The sequence below is a fragment of the Hippichthys cyanospilos genome, chromosome 17 (genome assembly GCF_059441005.1).
Source record: "Hippichthys cyanospilos isolate Australia breed blue-spotted pipefish chromosome 17, RoL_Hcya_1.0, whole genome shotgun sequence".
In the NCBI taxonomy this organism is placed as follows: domain Eukaryota; kingdom Metazoa; phylum Chordata; class Actinopteri; order Syngnathiformes; family Syngnathidae; genus Hippichthys; species Hippichthys cyanospilos.
Window position 1 is genome coordinate 11,045,673 of NC_142385.1, and position 24,848 is coordinate 11,070,520.

The 24,848-nt window shown below is 41.6% G+C and overlaps 1 protein-coding gene across 2 annotated transcripts in view; it reads right to left on the reverse strand.

Annotated features, from left to right (window-relative positions):
* The window catches only part of LOC148409646 (retinoic acid receptor alpha), a 168,794-nt gene that overhangs the window by 44,078 nt on the left and 99,868 nt on the right, over window positions 1–24,848 (reverse strand). The window contains exon 1 of one of the 2 annotated variants that reach the window (XM_088438822.1): window positions 8,505–9,195. The exons of the other annotated variant lie outside the window; for it this stretch is intronic. Coding sequence (XP_088294948.1) covers window positions 8,505–8,682 — 178 coding nt within the window. The 5' untranslated portion in view covers window positions 8,683–9,195. Of the gene's footprint in view, window positions 1–8,504; window positions 9,196–24,848 lie in introns of those variants that run through there. 2 annotated transcript variants of the gene reach the window in all.

Here is a 24,848-nt window from a genome sequence, read left to right on the forward strand (position 1 = left end):
AAGAAGACTTATATTTGCGGTTTATGATAGGAAAATATGGTAAAGAGAAATGTGTTATTTGGTCTTCCGCGTTAATAATTGAGTGAAAGCAAAAAATATATAATTTTTGATTTGAATACTGTATATTTGATTCCAATTTTTGGCAGGGTATCCTAATACGAAAAAAAAGTCGATAGCTGCATTCTACGCAGTCTCGGAAGGTGAAAAGGTAGCATCGGCTTTTAATAAGTCCAAGAGTGTTGTAACGGTTCCCTTGGCGGGGGTCTGCGTTCTTAACGTTGCGTACGTGAGCATGTATGAAGACAAAAGCACAGCATTAAGAATTCAACCGCGCGCAGAGGATCTATGACATCAAAAAGAAAAGCTGAAATAAATAATTCACACATATACTTGACATTGAGTATTGTGTTTCCTATCAAGCATTTATCTTTTGGTATAAACACGAAGGAGGGTTCGCTTATCACAAAGTGGGCTCTATTCAAAAAGGGCAGCGGGCCTCCTTCGGTGTCCCGCCTTAACCTACATGTGTTTGGAGTAGTCAAGCTTCAGGCCATCTCTCAGTTGACACAATACTTTCATCGCAAACAACAAGCGGCCCCGTAACCCGATCGCGTCAGCCTCCGCGGCGGCGACGGAGCTTCCAATCCATCACCGAGCGGTCGCGCGCTCCTCCTTTCCATCTCCTCATTTTGGCAGTCCATTTCATCCGGGGTCCCAGGTGGGCCTTTAAGAGTCAAATGTCGGGAGGCTGAGTTCCAGACGCACAAGTAATGAATATGAAATGATTGAAAAGGGGCCGCGGGAGCGGGGGGACAAATCTCCTGTGACGCCGAAGCGGGACTAGATTGAGTCGAGCCGGGCCTGTGTCCGCTCCGGGTCGGGCTAGCGTGACGGAGCCGAAGAGATGAAGATACGGCGAATGTATAGCTTAAGTTACATTACAGAAATGGCTCCATAAATGCGGCCATACAGAGGGCCTTGTTTTTTTTTCCTCCAGGAAGGCACTTAGACCAGATATTACGATAGCCAGCCTAAATCAGGACGCTAATGAGATTATCTGGCAGAGTGCAGTTATCTTGTCTATCTCAGGAGGAGGAATGCCAGCTAATCAAAACCACGATTGTGGCAAAGGGGGGGGCCTTGCTGGTTTGTTGCACAAATAAAGATTAAGGTTTGAGTAATCCCGTGTGCGCTTTGGTTTCTTCTAAAAGGCCCCAACAGCGGCGCGGCGTCGGACGGAGACAGCAGGAACGCGCTGCTATTTTCTGCCCAGACAGCAAAAGAACTGCCGGGGCTTTAGTATTTTTAGCACGCTAAGCTGCAGCCTATTTTCTTGGCTTCCCCGCTCTCTAAACAGGATGGCATTCCATTGTGGCGTTTTTGTGGGTATGCCCTTCAGGTGGAATCAGTCATGTGATCAAATATTGAACGGAAGGATTGAAAATTGAGCACACAAAATGATTCCATCTCTATGTTATATTATGATTTCTTTTTTTATTTTTAATTTTCCTTGAAAAAAATTGCCCGATTTTTAATTTTTGTGCCTGTTAGTTACACACATGGCTTTTTACGGCAAATTAAAAAAGAAAAAAAAAGGAAAACGTAGGCCAGGTGCGCGTTTAAGGATTTATCGCGACGCTCACCGCTAGCTTCGGGCTGCCATGTTGCAAATGTTACCATGCAGGTACGGGGGGGGCGGGGGTGGTGGAAGATAAAGCGAGCTGGAGAAAGGAGACACTTTGGGAATGAAAATGCCTCGCAGATGAATTCTGCCGTGATGAATGTAGCAGGTTCAATAGCCAGATGAATTTATATATGTTCCATTATGAGGGGGTGTCTATGAAACATGGAGATGGTGGGGTGTGGAAAAATGGGATGGCGAAAAGCCTCCCCGGGTGTGCCGGGGAGCTAGCCATGCACGGCGCGTTGCCAACGAGCCATCTGTACAGATAAGTAAAGAAGTGATTACAACAGGGCGAGCTCCATTTCTGACAGTTGACGCTTGGCTGCGCCTACGCTGCCAATTGATTTAAATGAAGAAGCTATGAATATTTTAAAGGGCACAACCCGCCCCCCCCTGACCGACCGCCCCTTCACTCCTGTGTGTGAGCACAACACCAATGGACACAGAGAGAAGTGAGATTAGAATGCCGTTTTCAAGACTTCCTTGAGGAATCTGTGACGATTGCATGGATTCTTTCAAAAATGAGCTTTGCAGTGTACACAAAGTTTTGTTTGGGGATTTAGTGTCGGACTAAAGAAGTGGAGAAGTCCCAATCTGATGCTTTCTAAATTAAGATGGGCTCATCCTGCGTTTGTCTGCACAAACGGTCAATAAGAAGAAGAGAGCCGACTCGGGCTAGGCCGAAAAGGTTTGAGAATTTCAAAAGCAATATATGAGATTAAAATTCATGTAAATGTATTTTAATGACACAAATTATAGAGAATCTTCACTTTTTTTTTTTTTTTTGCTTCACTCAAATGGACATTGCACTGATACTGTGTCAAAATACACAACCGAAATGGTCACAAATGCTTATTAGTAAGGCGCGATGATGTTATTGACTCAATGCAGAGGATAAAGAATATATGTCTTGAGTAATGTTATCTGTCCGTGTGAGTTGTTAAAGGAGCTTTTGCTAAAATGCTTACCATGCAACAACATCAAACACCAGCCGTTAGCACAACTATGGGCTTTGACATTTTTGTTAGCATGAAGCTAAACCGTTTTTATAAGGGATTGTTAGGTGTTTGTTAGGAATAAATTACAAGTTTTTTCTTCGCCTTTCTGGGAGCTTTGTTCAGGGGATGCCTTTGTGAATTTGGAATATTTTCTGTGATTATTTTTTCACTTGTGAAACCTTTTGAAATCAGGTGGCAATTAAGACTCTCTCTCTCTCTCTCTCTCTCTCTCTCTCTCTCTCTATATATATATATATATATATATATATATATATATATATATATATATATATATATATATATATATATATATATATACTGTATATATATATAAAACCTGACTGAAGATTTGGACACTTGAACCTCTAAATGATGAGTCGATCAAAAAAATCTAATAATTTGATCGATTAAATATTACACCTCTCATATAAATGGCTATATCATGAGAAATTTGAATATTAAGACACTAGTCCAGTAATTTTAAGCAGCGGTAAAAGACAATTTCGACATTGCAGAAAAATACAATCGCAATGGCAGAGAATAAGTTGAATTTATTGCTCAACTTCCATGTGATGAGCTCATAATTGTCTTCATTTATTCATTAGGGGGGTGATGGGAGGCCATAACCACTGCACGCTACGGTAAATAATAGATCACAAACATCGTATGTTCCTGCATGCTGCGTAAGCTGTTTTTTTTTTTCTTCCAATATAGGATGCGCCTCATTAAAAAAGTGCAACAAGCGTCTTGAAGGTTGTTGGTGACAAGGTGTTGTTTTGGGAAGCGAGTGATGGCAGGTTGCGAAATGTCGCCCTGCGGCCTTTACGAAAAGAAAGCAGCTGAACTCCCTTCAACCTTTTGCTATTTCAAGCATACCTTGATGACAAAAAATGGATTATTGACGTTCACCCGCAGGTGAACGCAGGCGTGTTTCTTGAGAGCGCTCTCTCTCTTTCTGTCAGGAGACTTTGACGTTCCAAGCGTTTGGGGCCGGCTAAATCGCTGTCGCCATTGGCCGAAAATGGGCGCGGGCATGTGGCACAATCAGGGGCCTGTCTGACACTTCCCTCCCCGAAAAGAATAGAGGACCTTGTCTCAATGCCATTTCAACATCTGGGACCTTCCACAGGACACTCGCTCAATATGGATGCAAAAAAAAAAAAAATCTTCGAAGGCCGAGGGACTCATCTTGCAGTTGAGCGTATTCATTTTGGCGGATTTTGCCGCTTTATGTCAACACAGATTGCAATTTAACTGATGCAAAAGCTGCTTTGCCAAGAAACCCTTAAGTGGATTAATGGAGAAAAGCAAGTGTAGTAGTACATATTAAATGACCTCTTACGCCGGATATTTTGGGATAGCAAATTTGCCATCAATGTCAAAAGCTAGTTGCGCATTTTGTAATATTGATAAGTTGGGATAGGATGAGATTTCGCGTGAAACCCTTTGCAGTATTAAAACATTTTTGGGTCATTCTCTTACACATCATTCTCGCTGTATTTTAGCCAAGGGATTGCTGGCTGTGCCATTTTGAACTTTGACATATCTCACCATCTGGGTGAAATTTCAGCTTCCTAAGTGTCTTTTTCAATGCTTTCCCTTTGATGTGAAATGTCCTTGATGTAAAGTATCAACAAATTAAAATGTACCCATTTTAAGAGATTGTATACCCTTCTTTTCAAATCAAAAGCAAATGAATTGGAACAGTAAGAATCATCTCGCTGGTGTTATAGTGACTCCTTGTACTTTATACCGAATAGCGTTGTTAATAATGATGAAATTTTCTGTCAGGCCAGAAATAAAACAAAAGTTATAACACGATCCATCTTTTGGAGTTGCAGAATAAAATACAGCTTCCTCATGTCTTCTTTCAACGCTTTCCCTTTGATGTGAAAGGACTTTGATGTAAGCATCAAAGGATTGGACAAATTTCCGGAAAAGGGCTAGAATGCCACGAGATTTCTCGTCCGTGCACAGCATGAGTTCCATTTTCTTTTGGTTGTGGTTTTTGACATGGGATCCACAGGAGAATGCGCTTACCTGTTAATGCTCTGCATAACAGTAAAACTTCACACCGGGTGGCGCCGGCTGCCAATTTATGACATTTACAAACCTTTTAATGACTTCGTTGATTGGCTTAGCCTGGACTCCCATAATGCAAAAGTCGTCAAAGTCATAATAATCTCATTATGACATCATAAATATTACTATATATTTATGAGGTCTAAATATTTCAGTTTCAATGATATATAGTGTCATTACGTTCACTATTATCGTATTTTTACCATTTTTGTTCATAAAGGGGGTGTGGGTGCCCCCCCCCAAAAAAAAATATATATATGTAAAAGTATGGATAGGGGCGACGCCCCTGAACATTTTGAGGAGTTGAAAGTAAATATATATTTATATTTGACGATGTTAGGACCCTTTCAAAGTCAGTCAAAGTTGGTTGATAATAAGGCCAGGCTAGTGAAAAATCCCCCCGACACCCAGGGGTTAATTTTGCTTGTTAGCTTGTTATTATTCTGTCTGCTTGGTTAAAAAAAAGACAACTAAGAACTTTATATTCTGCATTATTTTAGAGTAAATGACAAATTCAATGAAAATCTCTAATAGTGTCACCCTCGTGGACTTCATCCCGTCTGATGGAATTTGGGTCTCGTCCCATTCCTAATAATATGGGGGAGGAAGTGCCGTTCACAGTTTGTTTGCATGCCTAGCACTAATCTGGCGGCCAAGTCTAAACACCACACCCCCGCCTTTCCACGTTTCCAACCCCGACAAAAGGACACTCAAGATAAATATCTTTTTGACTGATGAAAAACTGTCTGGCTGACCCTTACTTGCGGCCCTTACCTCCTGCAAGGCTATGTCCATCCTTAAATAGCACATGAGTCAGATTAAGCACCTCCAGGCTACGTTGGTGCCCGCTAGCCCACTTGGCAGCCCTAACTTTGAAAGACAAGCCAGCTAAAACGCGTCTGCCCCATACACTCTCCATGAAAATTCCCTGATGAGCGCTTTGTTTTCATACACTGAGAAGATAAAAAAAAAAAAAAACAAAGCAGAAAAACCCAATGGGCTGTTGAGCATTTTGAGCCCACCATGCAATCCTTCATACCCCCCCCCCCATCCGATTGGGAGTGTGACTGTCATGTGAACAAGGCCACGCACATTCTTTCATGCATGAGTCCGTAATTGCTGGAAGGTTTTTGACGGGCATTTAATCTGCAAGACCGGAGGCTTTCATTACACGCATTCGGCATTATGGCTCCGCATGTCGCCGACATACTAGTCGTTTTTTGGTTTGTTTGTTTCCAAGTCATGTTGATGACATGTTGGGCTTTTATCAAACTGTTGGTCATTTCAAATAGTTGTTTTGGTGTCTGTTATCATGAAGCAAATATAAGATTGAGGGTAAGGGCGATCTTATGTGGCAGTTTGATTTAAAACGGAAGAAACCAGCACGCCTGAGGAAATACAACCAATCAAAAAAGCTGTAGTGGCAAGGAATTTTGAAAGTATGCACACATAATTGACTTTCTATTCATAGAAAGAGGCAACGGTGAAAGCTTTGATTTTCATTTTTCATGCTTTTGTTGTTCGTAGAAGATCAATGTATCAAAAAGCCAAAGTGGAAATTATATTTAGTTATTTTTCTACGAATTTCTGAACTCCACAGCTCTGGGAAACCAAATGTTGAGAAAAACGCAGAAATTTTTCAATAATGAGAATTTTACGAGCACTCTAATAAGACTAATTTGATTACCGTGTTTTCTTGTTTATCGCATGGGGTCAAATTCCCAAAAATACCAACAGTAACCAACATCTGCGGAGTAGAGGTTCAACTTTTTTTTTTTTTTTGCTTTTGTTCCCATTTGTTAAAAGAATAACTTACATAAAATTATTACTTTTTTTTGGTCTAGTCTGACTTACTCGAATGGGGAAAAAAAAAGTATCACGGTCATGAATGAAAATCTCAAAAAGTGTTTGAATTTGATTTTGTTAATGTTCCATTTTTAGTTGCTTCAAAAAAAAAAAAAAAAAAAAAAAATATATATATATATATATATATATATATATATATATATATATATATATATATATATATATATATTTTTTTTTTTTTCGTCCCAAAGACTTAATTTTACGTTTTTATTTATTTATTTATTTATTTATTTATTTATTTATTTCATGAATTCAGACATTCAATACAAGGTACTTATTTATATATATTTTGAAAAATATTTTCAAGTGTTAGATTGAAGGGGTGTGCAAAAAATGGATGGTACTAAAAGAGTTAAAAGAACGAAATTCAGCAACAAAAACAGTGAGGTAAGGCTGCAATAAAAAAATAAAAAATAAAAAAAAAGTTATGGTCACAAATGAAAATCTGCGAGAGTGAATCAGCAACAACCGCGATGTAGCAAGGGAACGCTGTATATCATTTTCTTAATTCCAAATCCCTCCTCTAAATCAAAATTTCACATGAATCCATACATGAGTATTTCGAAGAAGATATTCCATTATTTTTGACTACAGTCATGAAAAATCAAATGAGATCATTACTATACCAACTTAAAAGAGGAAAAGATGAAAAAAAATGACTCCCTTAAATTAAAACCAAACACGTTTTTAATCCCATGCACGAAACATAACATTACCCAGAGACAAGTGGTATTTTAAGCATCTGCTTAAAAAAAAGAAAAACAGAATGCCAGTTGACGTTTTGGGAAATGTCTCCCGCTTTTGAAGCCGGCTGCTTGGAATTCCTGCTTGAGATGCAAGGTGAAGACAGAAAGACGCTGTGTGTGTGTGTGTGTGTGTGCTTTTTTTTTTTTTTATCTAATAAGTCCCACACCCACGTGATGACACCAGCGCATGTTGCACCACACCAACAGTTCCCCAGTCGACCACTCCATTTTTTATTAGACGGGATCGGCCAGGCAAAGAGAGGCTATAATGCCCACATCCAGCGCGCGGCGACTCCGCCGGCCAGCAAAACAATGTTGGGGATCAGAGGTCTTTTCCTGGGCCAAACCCCCACACAGTCTCCCCCCAGCTCACATGCTTCCAATCAATGCTGCTACTAAAGCTGTTTAGTGGGCCAATTCAATAATTGCAATACATCTACTGCGCTTTCCAACCAAAGGGGAGCTTTATTTGTGATATTAGGCAGGGGCAAAACAGTAGCAAACAGAGTGGTTGTGAGGGGTTTTATTGCACACATCAGAAAGCTCCTTAAAAAAAAAAAATCCCTTTGTCATGTGCTTCTAAAGTCTGGAGTCAAGGAGGAAATTGGCCCTTAAGAGCCTGTGGAGATTCCTGCCTTTTTACACTCCTTCAGCTGTGAAAGACAACAGAGCCATCTCTCGCTTAAAGGCCAGCCTGCACTGCCTCAGCTTTGCGGAGCTGCCAAAAAGACTTTGTTGTTGCAATAAAACTCCATTGCAGCTGCACATACGGCCTCGTTCCAACACGAAAACGTGCCATTCTGTCACTCGGACCCATAAAACTACTACACCAAGCACGCATAACGCAAAGTAGTGGCCTAAACTTGCATAGATGGTGTTTTTTTTTTTTTTTTTTTAAACACATGAAACCCACAGCGTTACTCAGGAAGTATGACTTATGGCCACAGAGATTAACAGTTGCAGACTGGCAGGGACGGTTTGATCTAATTAAAAAAAACTACCTAATTTTTAAGTGCATATTTCAAACAACGCGAGGAGCGAAGAAAGTGGGTCAAGTGCGTGTAATGCAGAAATGAAGCTCCGGATGAGTGGAAAAGTGTTCGATTCCATCATCAAGGGGGTACCTACAGTGATTGGATCCGTTCCAGTGCTGGTTTCTGACGGACGAGCTGTACGGATGGGGGCCCCCCGGAACCAGCCCCTTCTCCGGGAGCAGACACCCCCTACTCTGGTTGTAGTAATCCATCATCAAAAAGGGGTTCGGGCTGGGGTTCAGTCCCACTACGTCCACACTTTCGTACATCATAGGGGCCCCAAACGGCGAGGGGTCGTTATCCCGCACTCCGAATCAAAATCAAAATGAAAAAGGAAATCAAACTAGTGCGCACACCGGCCGAGGTAGAAGCAGACGGCACCAAACGGGATCAGAGCAAAAGTGATAGATCCATTTGGACATCTGCCATGCCGTTTGATGGGAAGCTAGTGGAGAACATTTGGAAAAATCTGCATGCTGCGGCGGAGACGCGCAAAAAATATTTGCGCCCAATAAAAATCCCAAACAGGAACGCGCAAGCAAAACAGTCGAAGGGAATCCCGTCCGACTGCAGCTTTTTTTTTTTATTTATTTTCTGAACAGTCCGCGTTTGTGACCCAGCCTGGCGAGGATCGTCCACGATCTTGCAAATTCCGCAACGGAACCGTTCACGGATTCCTCAGCAAAAAGCGCGTCGTTGGCGTCCGTGCGCGTAGAAGCAAGAAGCCCTCACCGAGCGAGCGTGTCGCCGCTATCATGTTCTGCAGCAATGTGACAAGGCGCAGCAGCTGAGGGCTGAGGCTCCGCCCCCTCCGCCCCCCCCCCCCTCTTCTGCCCCTCCTCCCTCCGCTTTCATCCGTTGCGCCTCCTACGTTTAACCCATTCCGCACGTCAGCGCGATTCTCCACAGAGCATCCCGAGAGAGGTACCACCGTCAAAGCGGCCTCCTCTCGGTCTACTTTTAACTTCTAAAAACATGTTACTTACCAAAAATATTTCCCATCCTATCCCCCTCCTTCCATCTCCTTTGACCCTGCCTCCCTCCTTTACCAACATCTCGTCACTCCCAACCCTCACATTTTTTCCCCCAGTCTCCCTCATTTGCCTAATGCTATGCAGCTGAACTTTTCCTGAACCCCGGCAAGTAGGCAGCCTCACCTCCTGGTGACCCGCCGGATGACTTGGATTCGCCTCTCCGGCTGGCTCTCATCTCACCATTATTCAAGGTTTCCCACCTTGAACACTCAATGCAACACTATTACGCTTCTTTTTTTTTTTTCCTCCAGTGTGAGGCGCCTCACCCCGGGCGAGCGTTTCGCATCCAGAGTCAAGGTGACCGCCGCTCGGGGCTTTTTCTCACAGTAATTACAGCTTCGGTTTGAATCCAGCTGTTTTCTGTTCGGTCGCCAGATTGCGTCACATCCTTGCGACTTTCCGTAAAGCGTTGTTGATACTTGTTATGCAAACGCGCGGCTTCGGCGGCGATCAAAGTGCAACACGCGGACTAATTTCCCCGATTCGGATTTGGGAAAGCATTTTTTTCCCACAGAAAATAATGGAATGCAGAAGTAATCTTCAACCGGGGATAAACATTCACCGTTATATAATTATTAAAGGTCATATTTTCGAGATCCTGTAAAGTGAGTTCAGTGAATTGCTCCTAAATACGCTATGGCGTGCGGATTGCGAACAGTTAATATCAAAACTGAAATGTAGAGCTATTAAACTGGATAATAAACCTTGTCGAACAACTTCAACACATTCAGTTTGTATCTGTGGATATGTGGAAAAATTAAAAGTTAACTCAGTAATGGGCACAAACCTGTTAGCATGCAAGCTAGCTTGAAACCGGCCCCCTTTGCAACTGATTTTTTTTTGTTATTGTGTGATTATGAGTTGCCTTTCCTTGCTGTATAACAACCGAGAACCATATAAGTGGTTAGCAGGCGCAATTCATAATGAATTCATTAAAAAGATCGTTTGCTAGCACGTGAGCTAGCTTCTAGCTAGCGCCTATTGCAACTAATTATGAGTCACATTTCTCACTAGATTATAAAATTAGTGCCTTCTTTCATCATTTCTATCAGCGGTTAGGCACAGTTGAACGTTACTTCATTAATAGGCTCAAGCCTGCTAGCACGTGAGCTAGCTTCGAGCCAGCGCCTCTTACAACTGATTTATTTATTTATTTTTGGTCGCTGTTATGAGTCAGCCTTCTCCACTTTATAACAACTTGAGCACTGACATCAGATTGGTATCAGTGGTTAACAGTCACCATTAAAAGTTACTTCACAAATAAGACCAAGTGTCTGTTAGAATGCAAACTAGCTTCTAGCTAGCGTTTTTTTTTTTTTATGGCGACAACCCAATTAAATACGTTTGACTTGGTAGACATTCTCAGCAGATGTATTTTTGTGGTTCTAACATGTTTCAATATGCAAACATGTTAGATTTTGAAACCTCATTAAATATAATTTGCACTGCCATTTTATCAGGGTTCTTAGCAACATTATTTTCTGTGGTTTGTGATTTTATATATTTATTCATTTATTTTTAACAGGGACTTAAACCCACTTTTATTCATAAATGACCGATCCAGTACGAGTCAATTTGACCCAATTTCTCTCTTATTTTTTAATTTTTAATGTTTATTTTAGTTCATTTCAGAAGACAAGTATACGATTGTTGATATTTTCCTAATCGCCAGTCCTGTATCTGTTGACACATCATGAAATTGATCTATATGCGTGTCACGTGACGCAGAGCCCAGTTTCTCGCTGGAATAGCCCATGTTACATAAAATACATCCGCAAAGTTTACATTCCTGTGTGATGTTTTGCTTTAAAGACATTAAGCCCGGAGACTAGCATGCCTGGGACGGTTCTTAAAACGGAGCTTTATCAGCGCCACCGAATCGCCGCGTTACCTATCCCATTACCTCAACAATGCCGCCACCTTCCCCGCTGCCCCCCACCTGAACCACAGCTGGCTATCACCAACAGCACTTTGGAGTGGGATTATCTGCATGGAAGGGTTGGTGTATGTTTGTGTGTGTGCTGATCTGCTCCGCCCCCACTCACTGTGACACTTCATTCAATGCAGGCCCAGGCTGTGTTTACCCAATGTGATAAGAGCACAGTGCGCAGGCCTGACACCCCCCCGCACCCCCCACCCCCCTCACCTGCACTGATAGCACAGCCACGAATTCCTTGACAGCATTAACAGCTTGGCTAATGGCCATCAGAAGATGCTAATTTTCCAAGGCGATAGGGAGAGGGTTCATCCTATTCACTTCTCGGAGATCAGAACAAGCTGAGAGAAAACAAACCGGATAATCACACTTATGTCAAAGGGGGAGGGAAACATAGAGGATGAAATTTGTAGAAATTGTTTGCTCAGACCAAATAGGGTGGAAAATCGAAGGCTGACATTTTCTAATCTGAGATGTTGGCTTGCAATAAATTTGAACTTCTATCTTGCGTCAGCTGTCCATCTAAGAATGGAAATTTACAAATCCTAGATTGATTGCGGGCGGCATGATGGAAAGCGAGTCTGCTTTATGGTTCAAAGTCCTGAGATCAATTCCAGCTCGCTCCTGCCCCACTGTGAGGAGTTTGCATGTCCTCCCTGTGCCTAACGCACTTGTGCTTCCTCGCACACTCCAAATACATGCATGCTAGGTGTATTGGATACTTGGTTTGGTAGCGATATGAAATTTGACACCCAAGAGTGACATATCCGGATATGTACACGTCACAGCAGTTGCCTGCACGGATGCGAGGTAGATACAAATCTCATTCTCTGATTGCGGGGAAACCAACTAGATGTGTGAACGTGCCTAAAAACACAGGCAATTAAATGCCATCTCAACTCATTCATCACAATTTTGCAGAAATTGCTCCATCAAAACTACCTACAAATCAACTTTGTGTCAATTTACAATTTTGCAGAAATTCCACTCAAAAAATATTTGGGTCAAAAACAACCCAAGCTGCATCATAAAATGGGTCAAACCACAAGAGAAGCCAATGTGACACATTTTTTGGGGCCGTTCAACACAAAGACAACAAAATTGTGTCAACTTACTTCATTTTTAAAACAAGTAGGATTTTTTGGTTTGTTTGTTTATCTCACTGTTCTTTAAGGTAGAGACCAGACCAAGATATAGTCTGCTGGAGATTGCGTCTTCGGCTGTGACTCTGGGATAAATGTTTTAGAAAATCTGCTGTCCATTTTGGCATATATAGCCACATCCGCACAAGGGTCGCAGGCTTGCTGGTGCCTATCCCAGCTGACGTCGGACACCCTGAACTGGTCTCCAGCCAATCGCAGGGCACACAGATATGAACAACCATCCACGCACCCAATCACACTTAAGTGCCCGGAGAGAACCGATGCCGGCTCGGGGAGAACATGCAAACTCCGCACAGAAAGGCCGGAGCGAGCTGGATTCGAACACGGGTCACTAAACTGTGAGGTGGACGTGCTAAACAGTTGACCCATCATTTTTTTTTTTAAATTTCTTTCTTTATTTTGGGCATTTTGATGCATTTTTTCAGTTTTAGACTAACCTGTAACTCATAAGTCTCAAACTCCAGTCCTCAAGGGCCGCAATCCTGAAGTGTCGAAAACACGCGGGATTCCCGCCCTCATGGACTGGAGTTTGAGACCTGTGAGTAACAGCTTAGTCTAAAACTGAAAAAAAAGTAGTTAACTGTTGCCAAAAGTCGATTTTTTTCTTATATTAAAAAGAATACACTTTTAGGTACACTTATACAATTCTTATAGATAATAACTTTATTCATCGTCGACGCGGGGGGGGGGGGGTAGATTTTCTATTTCCTAGGGGAGGGCTTTGTAAAACATAAATGAGAAGCACTGGTTCGACATTAAAGAAGGAGCTCCAGCAAGGTTGTCCCTCGTCTACGAATATCGCATCTTCACGACTGCACAATTGCAAAATATAGAAAAGAGGGCGAGACGAGGTTCAGTCGGCGTTATCGGCGCGGTGCAGGTAGCCGGTCTCGCTCCAGCCTCAATAAGTATCATGCCTAAGAAGTTGTAACATGCTATTTTGGCTTAAAGCGAAGTCTGATGGAGCAAGATTAAAGTCTTGATCTTCTCACTCGATATCGGGCGGTCAGCGTGAGGTGCGTGGCACAGAAAGTTCAAGCAACCCGATGGACCCGATTAAAGCATCAATCACACTTGGGAAGCTCGCAGCGATAGGAGGTTATGCAAGCGAGCTGGAGCAATGAGTTTTGGGTGGAGATGGAGTGGGGGAGGCAGAATGGTGAGAGCAGGGGCGCTGGGATTTTTAGAAGAGGATTCAAAGAGTTTTATGGGCAAGGGTGGAGAGGAGATTGCTGGCTGGACCTTGAGGGTGTCAAACTATTTTTACTGCCGCCTTTTTTCAGGCCAATCGGGGGTGCGAGGGAGCAGTAAAGGGTGCTCCCTAAACCATTCCACCGCCGAGGAGATGAGCCGTCAGGTTAAAACAAACAATAGGTCGTTATGTCATTTGGATTATTGTGTGTGATAAAACGTGCGGAGGAAGAGAAACCGGTGGTGACTGAGCAGTTCAGCACTTTCTGGACACACTCCATCAACATCTGCGATCGAGTGCCCCTAGACTCATATTACATGATTTTTTTTTTTTCCCCTGCTTGATGTCAGTGAACGCCTCCTACGCAAAGTGCGCTTTATTAGAGTGGATGTTTAGATCGAAAGAAGAGTTCAATTCATGTCAAAGTCGTCAGATGTTAAACAGGGGTCAACGCAGACCAGGCCTGTCGAAATGGTCAACGCCTGGTTAGACGTGATAAGGCTTTTAAATTCAAGTGGGCGAGGGTTAATTTTGGACTTCCTGTCTGATTTGATGTCGACGACGCCTCGCGCCACACCTCCCGCAAGGCTAACATGCGCATGTGCCTGCAGATGGCTAATGCCGAGGTACTAAAGACACTGGGGCAAGCCCTGGCAAAGCCTTCCATCTTCCCTAAATCTTGGCAGTGACCTAATAAAGCGGCTCAGCGGGGTAACGTCGGGAGAGGATCATAGCGAAAGGAAGTCGTTTTCATGGCGTGGGTTGAAGTCACAACCTTTAATGGTAAATGTCTAGGTTTTACATGATAATGACCTGGTAAAAAGAGAGGTGTTTTTGTCAAATTTGAATGAACTCTGTATGCCAGGCCAGAAAACAGCGAGGAGAAAGAAACGACCGTATTTTTTTTTTCTTTACATTTGAAGTGGTCCACTCGATGCATTAGAAACTAGCAAATCAATCGTTTTTAGTTCTAAAAATCGGTTGAAAATGGATCGGATGAATTTTAAACGGATACACGAAAGCTAAAACAACATGGCAGTCCACCATTGTTGTATTGATTGTGACGGAGCCGTGCATACCAACAGAGCGTACTTAACAAGTACGGACATGATCTTCATTTTCCGGCAAGTGTTGTAGATGGAATTGATAACGGTGTCGTTTAAAAAAGATAAACGGCGTTTTCAAGCTTCAAAATGCCATTGTTATGACCTGTTATACACTTGTACATTTTTGGGCCTATGCGCCTTATAAAGTATGTTGACGTTAGAGATTAGCATCTAGCATTAGCATGGTCGCCGCATTATTTTGTTCCTTTCTGCCTGTCTGTGTGGGCACGCTGAGGATCTTATTTACTTTACGGTCTACCTGGGACTCTGTCGGCATGTGCAGGTTTCCGTGCATGCGCCGTATGTGTTTGTTTACACAGCTGATTTTTGCACACTGGCCAAATTCAACAGCTGTGCCAATGTCTCACCGTACAATGTGAGAACAAGCTGCACCGATGAACATGGTGAAACTTGTGCATTGTGAATCTACTCTTCATAAAAATACATATATAGGTATGTAAATTTATATATGTGTGAGCATTGAATGCAAATTCTGCCATAGCTAGCACCATTTATGTAGCTAAGATGCTATGAGATGTCTACGCCATAATGTCCTATGCGTCTTTTCTAAAAGACCCTCTTAGTGACTGCAGGGATCTTTCGAGAGCTCCTCCCTGTCGTTATCCTTTTTAATGTCCCTCTGACGGCAGATTCCAGCATTTATGGTAAAGGCCTATATCTGCCCATAAAGCCTTTTATTGTCTAGCCCGAGTCTGCGGTGACCGTAACCTGGTTTTGCCATTTTTTATGGGGACCTTCACTATATCACACCGGAGGAGGACAAAGCTACCCACCATCGGTGTTTACCAAAGTACGGCCCGCTCATAAATCCATCAGGGCCGGCGGCATTCTGGAAATACCTCAGCGGAGCGGGGGCGGGTTGGATATAGCTTATTGTATTGCTTGTAATCTTCCACACTCTGCAGCCTTGAGTTTGAGAGTCCATCCCCGCAATGATCATTAGGCCTCTTTGCACTTAGACCATCACTCAGCAAATCAAAGAGAAAATTGCTGTGGATGTTACCCCGGAGGAAGGATAGCTCAGGTCATGCAGGATTTGGAATGCGGCGAACGGACATGTGGCGAATTCCAGTAGGACCATCAAAAGCCAGAGAGGCGAAGAAAAGAAGAAAAATAACCAAAAAGTGCCATGTTTGTGTCAGCTACAATAAATCAATGAGACGTTTAATGAAAAAAGACTTTTACAGAAATAACGAGTGCGTGACACGCGTTTAAGTCATACCTGACGCAACCGACAGATATTCTCAAACTACGTGTATAAAGTGCAGAAAGACTGGAATGGATGAAGCCTGGAATTCAATCCGACCTTCCCCGACTCATAAAACACTCAGTTGACGTGCACAGTTTGCCGTGGAAGCTTTCTCTGATGTATTCCGAGTTTCCATTCTCTCAGACTTGACAAAGTTCCCTCGGAAGTCTCTTGAAGGTATCAAGTTAGTTGGAGACATGATGGAAGAAAGTTTTGCGCGAAAGCAGTCAGCGAGCCGGTCGAATATTTGTTTTTTTTTTTGTATACACACTGGAATTATGCAAAGACATAATCCATCTTTAAGAATACAGTCTATTTGAAGAGTTGCAATGAAATGGTATCGCACGTTGGCTGAAAACGCCGCAAGCTGACAGCTTAGTCTGAAGTTCACATCGGTCTGAAGAAAGATGAGGTATTCGATAACGGGAGAAGTGAAGCAAGCGGCTGAAACGTGAGGTGAATTGCAAAATCTGCTAGAACGCACCAGCACCACGTTTTGGCGTGACCGAAATCGACTTTGTGAATGCTAATGGCTATCATCTTAGCATAAACTACAAAAAATCCGAGGTAAACAAAACACACACACCAACTCCCTTCTCCATCCTTCCTTCTATCAAACGTTCACTCCCTAAGCACCGCAAAGAAGCCATTTCCTGTTTCCCAATCAGACGTGTGATGCTCAGGGTGTCGCGATGGTGGGCGACCGTTCGGGCGGAGGAGCCGGATACTCTCAGGTTCGCTTTAAGTGGATTGGCCTCAGTCAAGTTATGCCCTGCCCGAAGAATTACAACACCTCGGAGTGTGACCTCTACTTAAGTGGTGCCCCCCTAGAGCGGCGCCAGGCGAGGCGCGCTGATTTTTGCACTTAGTTTTGACACAAAGGAAATCCAACTGGCCCTGTCCTTGCTGAAAGCAGAAATTTGCTCCCTTAAAGGGCGATGGAAAATGTTGCAGACAGGGGAGCCAAGTTATGCTGTACCATGCCGAATGTTTTTTGATGGCTTTGATGGTTTTTGACGTTTCACTCCATTGCTAACAAATGGGCTTGGACAATCACGGATATTATGATTATGACTGATATGATTGCAGATACACATATTAACAACCTGGCACATGTTTCATGCTTTGCCCAAACCATCAATTTAGCTGCTCACTTGAAAAAGTTCATATCTTGTTTGTCATAAAAATACAAAGAAATAATGTTTTTCATTTCTACAACAGATTCTCACGTATTTTGGTCCTGCTACCTGATGTTTCATCTGGTTGTACACAATAAAAGCTATACCAATTATATCTCGTGTCAAAGAGTAGCACTGTCCATGTGCTTTTTTTAAGAAAAAAACTAATAAACGTTAAAAAAAGGCACTTTGTCTCCTTTCATTATTCTGTCGTGCAAAGTAGACTGAAGTAGTATGATGATTCTTTGCACATCTATAGATTAAGATTAATTTAATCGAATTACTTTGAATCGAAAATCGTTTTGAATCAGAAATCGATCCTACATCGAAAAGTAGACCCCCCCCACACACACATATATATATATATATACTGTATATATATATATATATATATATATATATATATATATATATATATATATATATATATATATATATATATATATAAATATGTGTGTGTCCCTATATGTCCCCAAATTGGTTGGTTCAGATGTTAATGAAATGTGAAAGCCCCTTTGCTTAGCCAGCAAGAAGGGATATGGGGACAACAAAGGCCTTGGGTGGGGGTGAGCGACAGAGCGCCACGGCTGGGAGCATGACAAATACCCCTGCCATCACCGCCGCTGTGGCCCTTGTTGCCCTGCATCTTCCAGGGAGGTTGGAGGGGGGGGTTGTTTGGGAGTCCGCCTCATTTTAACCTGGGGAGGCCAGCAGGAGAAGAATTAAGGGAATGGATGACTCTGCCACTTTAAAAAGAGAAGGTAGCAGAGTGATGACGGTGAGGGAGGAGGAGGAGGAGTGATCAGCATTTCAAAAGAAAGGGGTGCTGAGAATGTAGATGGGGTAGCTCGCCCTTTTCTCTCTGTAACTGTGTTGTGTGTGAGTGTGTATTGTTGTTGTTGATTGCATATGAAAGACTTTGCCCTCTTTGGCCACATGTCCCTGATGTGTGTGAAGGTCATTATGGTCTTTTTTTTTTTCTCTTTGTGTCTGACCAATTCCTTCTTTAAGACAGGCTTACTCGAATGCATCTAACCATTTTTAACCATTTTTGTCTTTAAAAAAAAAAGAAAAAATCAATCTTGAGGCTTCAAAATGCCACGGGGCACCCGCAGAGTGACGGAAGAATTTTACAGAGATTTGCTCTCAAGCTATGTTTACCTCAACAAAATTAATAGAGTGTTAAACAGACTACAAATTGACATGGTGGGTCCTGAGTTTTAAATACAGTTAAATCTTAAGGATTTCTCAAATAGGCGTACAAGTACCCCTGGGGGGTACGTGAAGGCACTTTAAGGGGAATTAGAGATCTTGAGATTTTCTGCAGATTTTCACAACCAGACAACCAATGCTCAATGCTTCTTAACAGGAACAGTATATGTTTCTTTTCGAATTAAGAGCAAATTAATTGGAACATGAAACGAGTAATGTTGCAAAACATTGAATGCTTTTATTTTGTTAATTTCATGCAGTACATATGCACTAGCTGTAAGCTAAATGGGGCCTTGATTTCTGTGCAGCCGTATTGCGTAATACAGGAACCAATTCAAAGAAGAAAAAGGAAGTGGAAAGCGACCATCAACATGTGGCGCATTGTGTCAAAATGTGCATCCACTTGTGTCGACAGCAGATGACTGATGCGCCGTTGCTCAACAATGTTGCGCATACCTTCGCCCACAGCCAAGGGCAACATTTTATCTGCGGAATCACTCTTCTCTGACAGTATTGCATGTGGTGTCTCCATTTCAAAATACGAAGCCGGACTCCAGCTATAAATTACGACGGACGTCCGCCAAGGTTGAGCTGTTCCAGTAAAAAAATAAATTGTGGACTGCCTTACTTTGTGTGTTTGTTGGTCCATCTGGTCAAGTTAGGATGACAACGTAAGAGGTTATGATTGGGCTGCCATTTTCGATTACGGTTTCATTGATGGCATGTGCCGCTTTTACTCGGCGCCCTATCATTTCGCCTCACTCGGCTCTACTCAGCACAGTTTGGAGAGGGAGGTTTTTCCACTTCATAAAAGTATTCTGGGCAATTGAAAAAAAAACAAAAAAACGGACCCAAGTCAACCAGATTGAGCCATGCTAACAATAAAAATATGTCTATGCTATGTTAGCTAGCTAGGCTATAAATACACCAAGAAGCAGCAAATAGTTATGATTGAAATCGCAATAGTTGGTTTACTAGAAAAAGATGTTTATTGAAGTGAAAGCTACACGCGTGGGTTTGCATGGTTAGCTAATAGAGTGATGCTAGCTCCCCAATTTTTACTTCTCCAGATAGTTTCAGGAAATCTAGCGCTAAACTGATGTTTGGTCATTTTGCGTGCTAAACGGTGGAATTTGAATGCTTGGCGAGCATCAAAAATTTGCCGTCATACTTAAGCATTTGGCAGAGGGAATAAAAATATAAATAATAAAAGATATACACATAAAGTATAACAGAGTCAGAACTTTGGAAGCGTGGCTGTCATATAAAGGCGAACTCATAAAAATGCGGAACGAGTGTAAATATTTTCTTTTGCTAGCCTATCGCGTCAGAATTCCATCTGCGGCGAAAACGTCCCAGAGTGGAAAGTGAAAAGAAACACAGAGAGGCTGTGGGCCCGCAGAAAAAAACGCCGCGCAGTCACTATGGCTACCCAAACCATCTGTGTTGCGAACCTATCGAGAGGGGGGAGTGTCTCAATAGTAAGTAAATAGGCTAATGTGAAAAGTGAATGGCTGAGAAGGGCAGATCATTAGCGGGCCGCGTCTTGGCCATTCTCTCGGCGTTACCACGACGGGAGGGGGGCCCAAACACCAGAAAGAGCCCTGATAATATTTAACCAGCTCGGATCCATCATCAATCTGGACCCCTCCCTACAAACCATCAGTCCTCACCCCCGGCTCTCGCCTATTGTCATTCACACCCTGACTCCATTTCACTCCTTTTTCAATATTTTTGAGCCATTGTTCTACCTTACATGCCCCCTCTGAACTACATTACTTCTCCCACTCTGCTGTGAAAGGAGCGGGGCGGCGGTCAGAAAAAAAAACATAATAAGTTACAATGTCAGGCTAACAAAAACGTCAGCCGGCCATGGCGAAAGTATGTTTTTTCTCAAGCCGTGCATCATGTGACTCTTTGTACCTCTGAATATTTGCCAGTCAAACATGTTTTTTTGCTGCTGAAGCCAAGAGCTATGACGGAAAGGCCTTTACTTTTTCCTTTAGGTCTCCTGACATACTGTTTTTTCAGTCGTGAGGCCAATGGGCCTTAAAGACAAACGGCTCAGTCAATCATTCTGTTCCTCAATTTAATTCTACATATATTAAAAATTGGGATCAATATAGTATAGTAAGTGCTACGTACATATAATATACATGTATACAATCAGAAAACATCATAAATGAAAAATATAGAAAGGATTTATTTACCTTTGAGTGCCGCTTGTTATGCCCATATTCCCTAATAAGGGTTATCTCCGGCATCGTTTCCATATAAATCATCTTCAACCCTTTCAGCTTTGAATTAAGCAGTAAAATGTACTATAAATACGGTTTTGTAACCACTCACTCCAACACAGCTTTACCGTTCCGACATTTTAAACAAGTGAGGCCGACCAATAGCAGACCACCATCTCCGTGAGGAGACGCCGACCAATAGCGGACCAGCATTGTAGTTACGCGTTGCATGGAAGCAGTTAGACGGCAATAGTAAATAAGTGCAATTACCAAAAAAACGCAAGCAGATGGAGGCAAAACAACACAAATAGAGCCAAGCCCCTAGGGTCATGACAGTTGGTTTTGTCACAAATCGGGGAAAATGTCATAAAGAGGGGATGAAAAAACTCAGCATTCCAGGTCGCGACATGAAAATAATGTAAATCAGGGACGTTGTAACACAGGGGTCCCCTGTATAGTTTCATCAAAATATTGTATGTTAATACACTCAGTTCTCTAGCTTGTTAAAAAAAGACACGTAATAAAATGAGAAAAAAAAAATCTCTTAACTTTAGGGAGTGTTGGGATACAATCGGGGGGTGCTAGAAACTCCCATTATGGAATACTACAAGATATTGTGTTGAGTCTTTTATCGAAAATGGGGCATCAGAATAGGATAGCTTTGTTTTGATTACATCTGCAAAAATACAAGGACATTGAGTTGAACAGGCTTGAACTGTCCAAGAAACACACAAAAACAATAACCAACAGGGGAATACGGAACAGTAAGACTTGTCGGCATGCAGCAGCTGTGCAGCGCTCCGAGGTCTAAGATAAGAAAAGCAAAACACTGAGGATGAAGAGGTATATTAGTGCAAAACAAAAGGGATGAGGAGGGGGAAAAAAAAGAATCTTCTGCTATTTACCGAGCCAGGGCTATAGCATAAGCCTGGAAAAAAAAATAAAATAAAATCGCACTTGCGAAGAAACTTCTCCACAAAATCTTGAGACATAACATGTCAAAGTTCAACAATGCAAACCACGTTTACAGGTATCAATGTTATCTACTGTGGATTGTTTGACATTTACATCGGACAGGATCATAATTATTTGTAATTCTAAAACAGCCATGCCAGCCTGAAGCCAAGATCCACATACTGATATCATCTCACCTACAAAAAAAAAATAAAAACAACAAAAAAAAATGATCCCCCTCTTCCATTGTCTTGCTTCCAAACTGAATTCCAAAGTAACTTAGTATGCCGTTAAACTGCAAATACAAAAAGATTACATAAGTGTTCTCCGCCATTTCATAAAATCCCTTTGGATAAACATCAAAAGTTTAGCAAATTGTTCTCCAAACCTGTCAGTGTTTGCGCCGAGTAAATAGTGAATGATTCATATTTTAGCACGCGGGCGCACACAGCTAAGAGCCTGACAGTCTAGACAACATGTAACCAGAAGTGTATGCTTTCAAGTGCTATGCAAAGTTTCTATGTGACTGAACCGGCAACAAGGTGATAACCTAGTTGGAAGGCTTTTTTTGCCCCCTTCTGGAGCAAAAATAGTCGAGAATCACATAAGAAAAGCATTATCTTAATTGCAGCCTTATGTGCGGATAAGGTGCAGGACTATTTTGTTGATAAGAAGCCCTTTACGTTTTCCGAGATATGCGGTAATAATGTGCTGGTAAACAATGAGAAAGGGTCACGTCAACAAAACGTTGGAAATGGGAGATAATTCCCAAGCTTCGCCGCGCTTATCCAGCATCATCGGCCCGAAACATGACTGCGTTGTTATAGTTATCACAAGCCGGTGTTTATCTGATTAAATGTACTTGTTGTGAAATGGCTTTACGCAACCGTCCCCGGGTAACTGACGCAATACAGTATTCGGTAATATACAAAAAAGACGTCAACAAAACTCGATCGTGAGCATTAACAGTAATTAGTCACAATGTCTTCACTTCCTTTCTCTTCTGAACCTCAACTTCGCTATTTTGAAAAAAAAAAAAAAAAAGTGGACTCAAGTCTCGCATAAAACACAAAGCTCCGCTGAGCACAATCCTATGTGGGGACATTAACGTGGACTAAAGTAGAAATAATACCACCGCGCAAGCATAAAACCGCATCTCATAATACAAAACACTTTGATTAAAATTCTAAATGGAATAGCACCAAATGGTGTGCAGAGCAAAATAAGCCGGCGCCTATTTTCATATAATATTGTGTCGATATTCAGTATGCAATCTAGCAATTACAAACTGTGTCCCCAAAAAGTGGAATTTATGACATTATTGACAATATATATATATATATATATATATATATATATATATATATATATATATATATATATATATATATATATATATATATATATATATATATATATATATATATATATACGTATACATATATATATATATATATATACATATATATAAATATATATATATATATAAATATATACATATATACGTATACATATATATATATATACATATATATACATATATATATATATATATATATACATATATATATATATATATATATATATATATATATGTATATATATGTATATACATATATAATAATATATATATAATAAATATAGGTCTCTCTTGCCCACAATAACTTGTTTGTATCACCGTTTCTATACGGCTTAATAATATCTACTTTCACTTTCATGGTGATAGCCTTTCGTTTCTGATGAATCTGCCTCACACTTTGGATCCAAAACGATGGGCAAAATAAAAACAAAAAAAAAAACAAAACAATCCAACACAAGCTGAGAAACACTCTCTTCCTTGCCCACAACCACGTATTCATCCGCTGCACGCTAGAAACTAGTTCGCAATTTACATCGTAAGTTGAGGGACTGAGACAGGGAACTGAAATTTCACCCAGATGGTGACAACATGTCAAAGTTCAATATTTGCAGTAGTTATCACACTACTAAGAGTGTGCCATCCCTTGGCTAAAATACTGAAAGAATTATACAGAAGAAAATGACCAAAAAAGGTAAAAAAATTGCATTGGGGTAAAAAAAAAAAAAAAGGTCAATGTCATTGAAAAAAAATTACATAAAACTAAATGACTCCCATTTGCCTTTGGACGCATTGATAAGAAACGAGCCTCACGGCGTTATGCAGTAGTACTCACTCAGCAGGTTTACAAATTCCAATTTGAGAATAAGTCAATATCACATCTGGCTAATCAATTAGAATGCAAAGGACTGAACACTTGGACACACAAAATGACGCGCACGCTCCTGGGAGGCCTTGCGTTGCTGATGTACTTTCTAATCTATATCGCCGGGTGATAAACATCACGACCCCTACACGTGGCCGAGCATTTCCCGACAGATAAGAGGAGCGCGCGTCTGGCGTGCCGACCCCGTTCCCGCATCCGAGCGGACGCTAGCAAATTAAAAGCGAGAAGTCGATACAAGAGCGCAAACAATCAATGACGCTATTGAGCCACAAGCCGCGAAGGAATAAACCCCCCGTGACGGCAACATCATTTTAAGCACTCTAAGTCATTTCAAAGTGAGCCTTCAGGTTTTAGATTCAAGTAGGGCTTGGCGGAAGATGCTTTGTTACAGCCCGGGCGCTATCGCGCGCTCACAGGCGCGCACTTACGGCCGACAAATGGCATCATCAGCACAATGCGGGGACCCGATTATTCCAGCAAGGGGAGGCAACAATGGCGGGCGCCCGCTGGCCGGCTGTGCCGAAAAATTCCGCCGTCTGGCAAAACAGCTGAGTACGGGGGGCATCGTCCGTCCAAGGTATTTCTGTTGTCCCAAAGTGAAGCGGAACAATGCTCCACGACATGTTAACATTGCAATAACCGCATTGTTGTCTTTGACATGAGAGTTGAACGCTGGGATTTCCAAAATGGAGGATGACGCAGGTTATTAAGTGTATTATGTTTAACGTTTAAATAAAGCTTGTAGTACAAGGTATATATATATATATATATATATATATATATATATATATATATATATATATATATATATATATATATATATATATATATATATATATATATATATATATGGGGAATATATGGGGAAAGTAAACATTTTTTTAATTTATGATATGGAAAAGATGGTGTATGC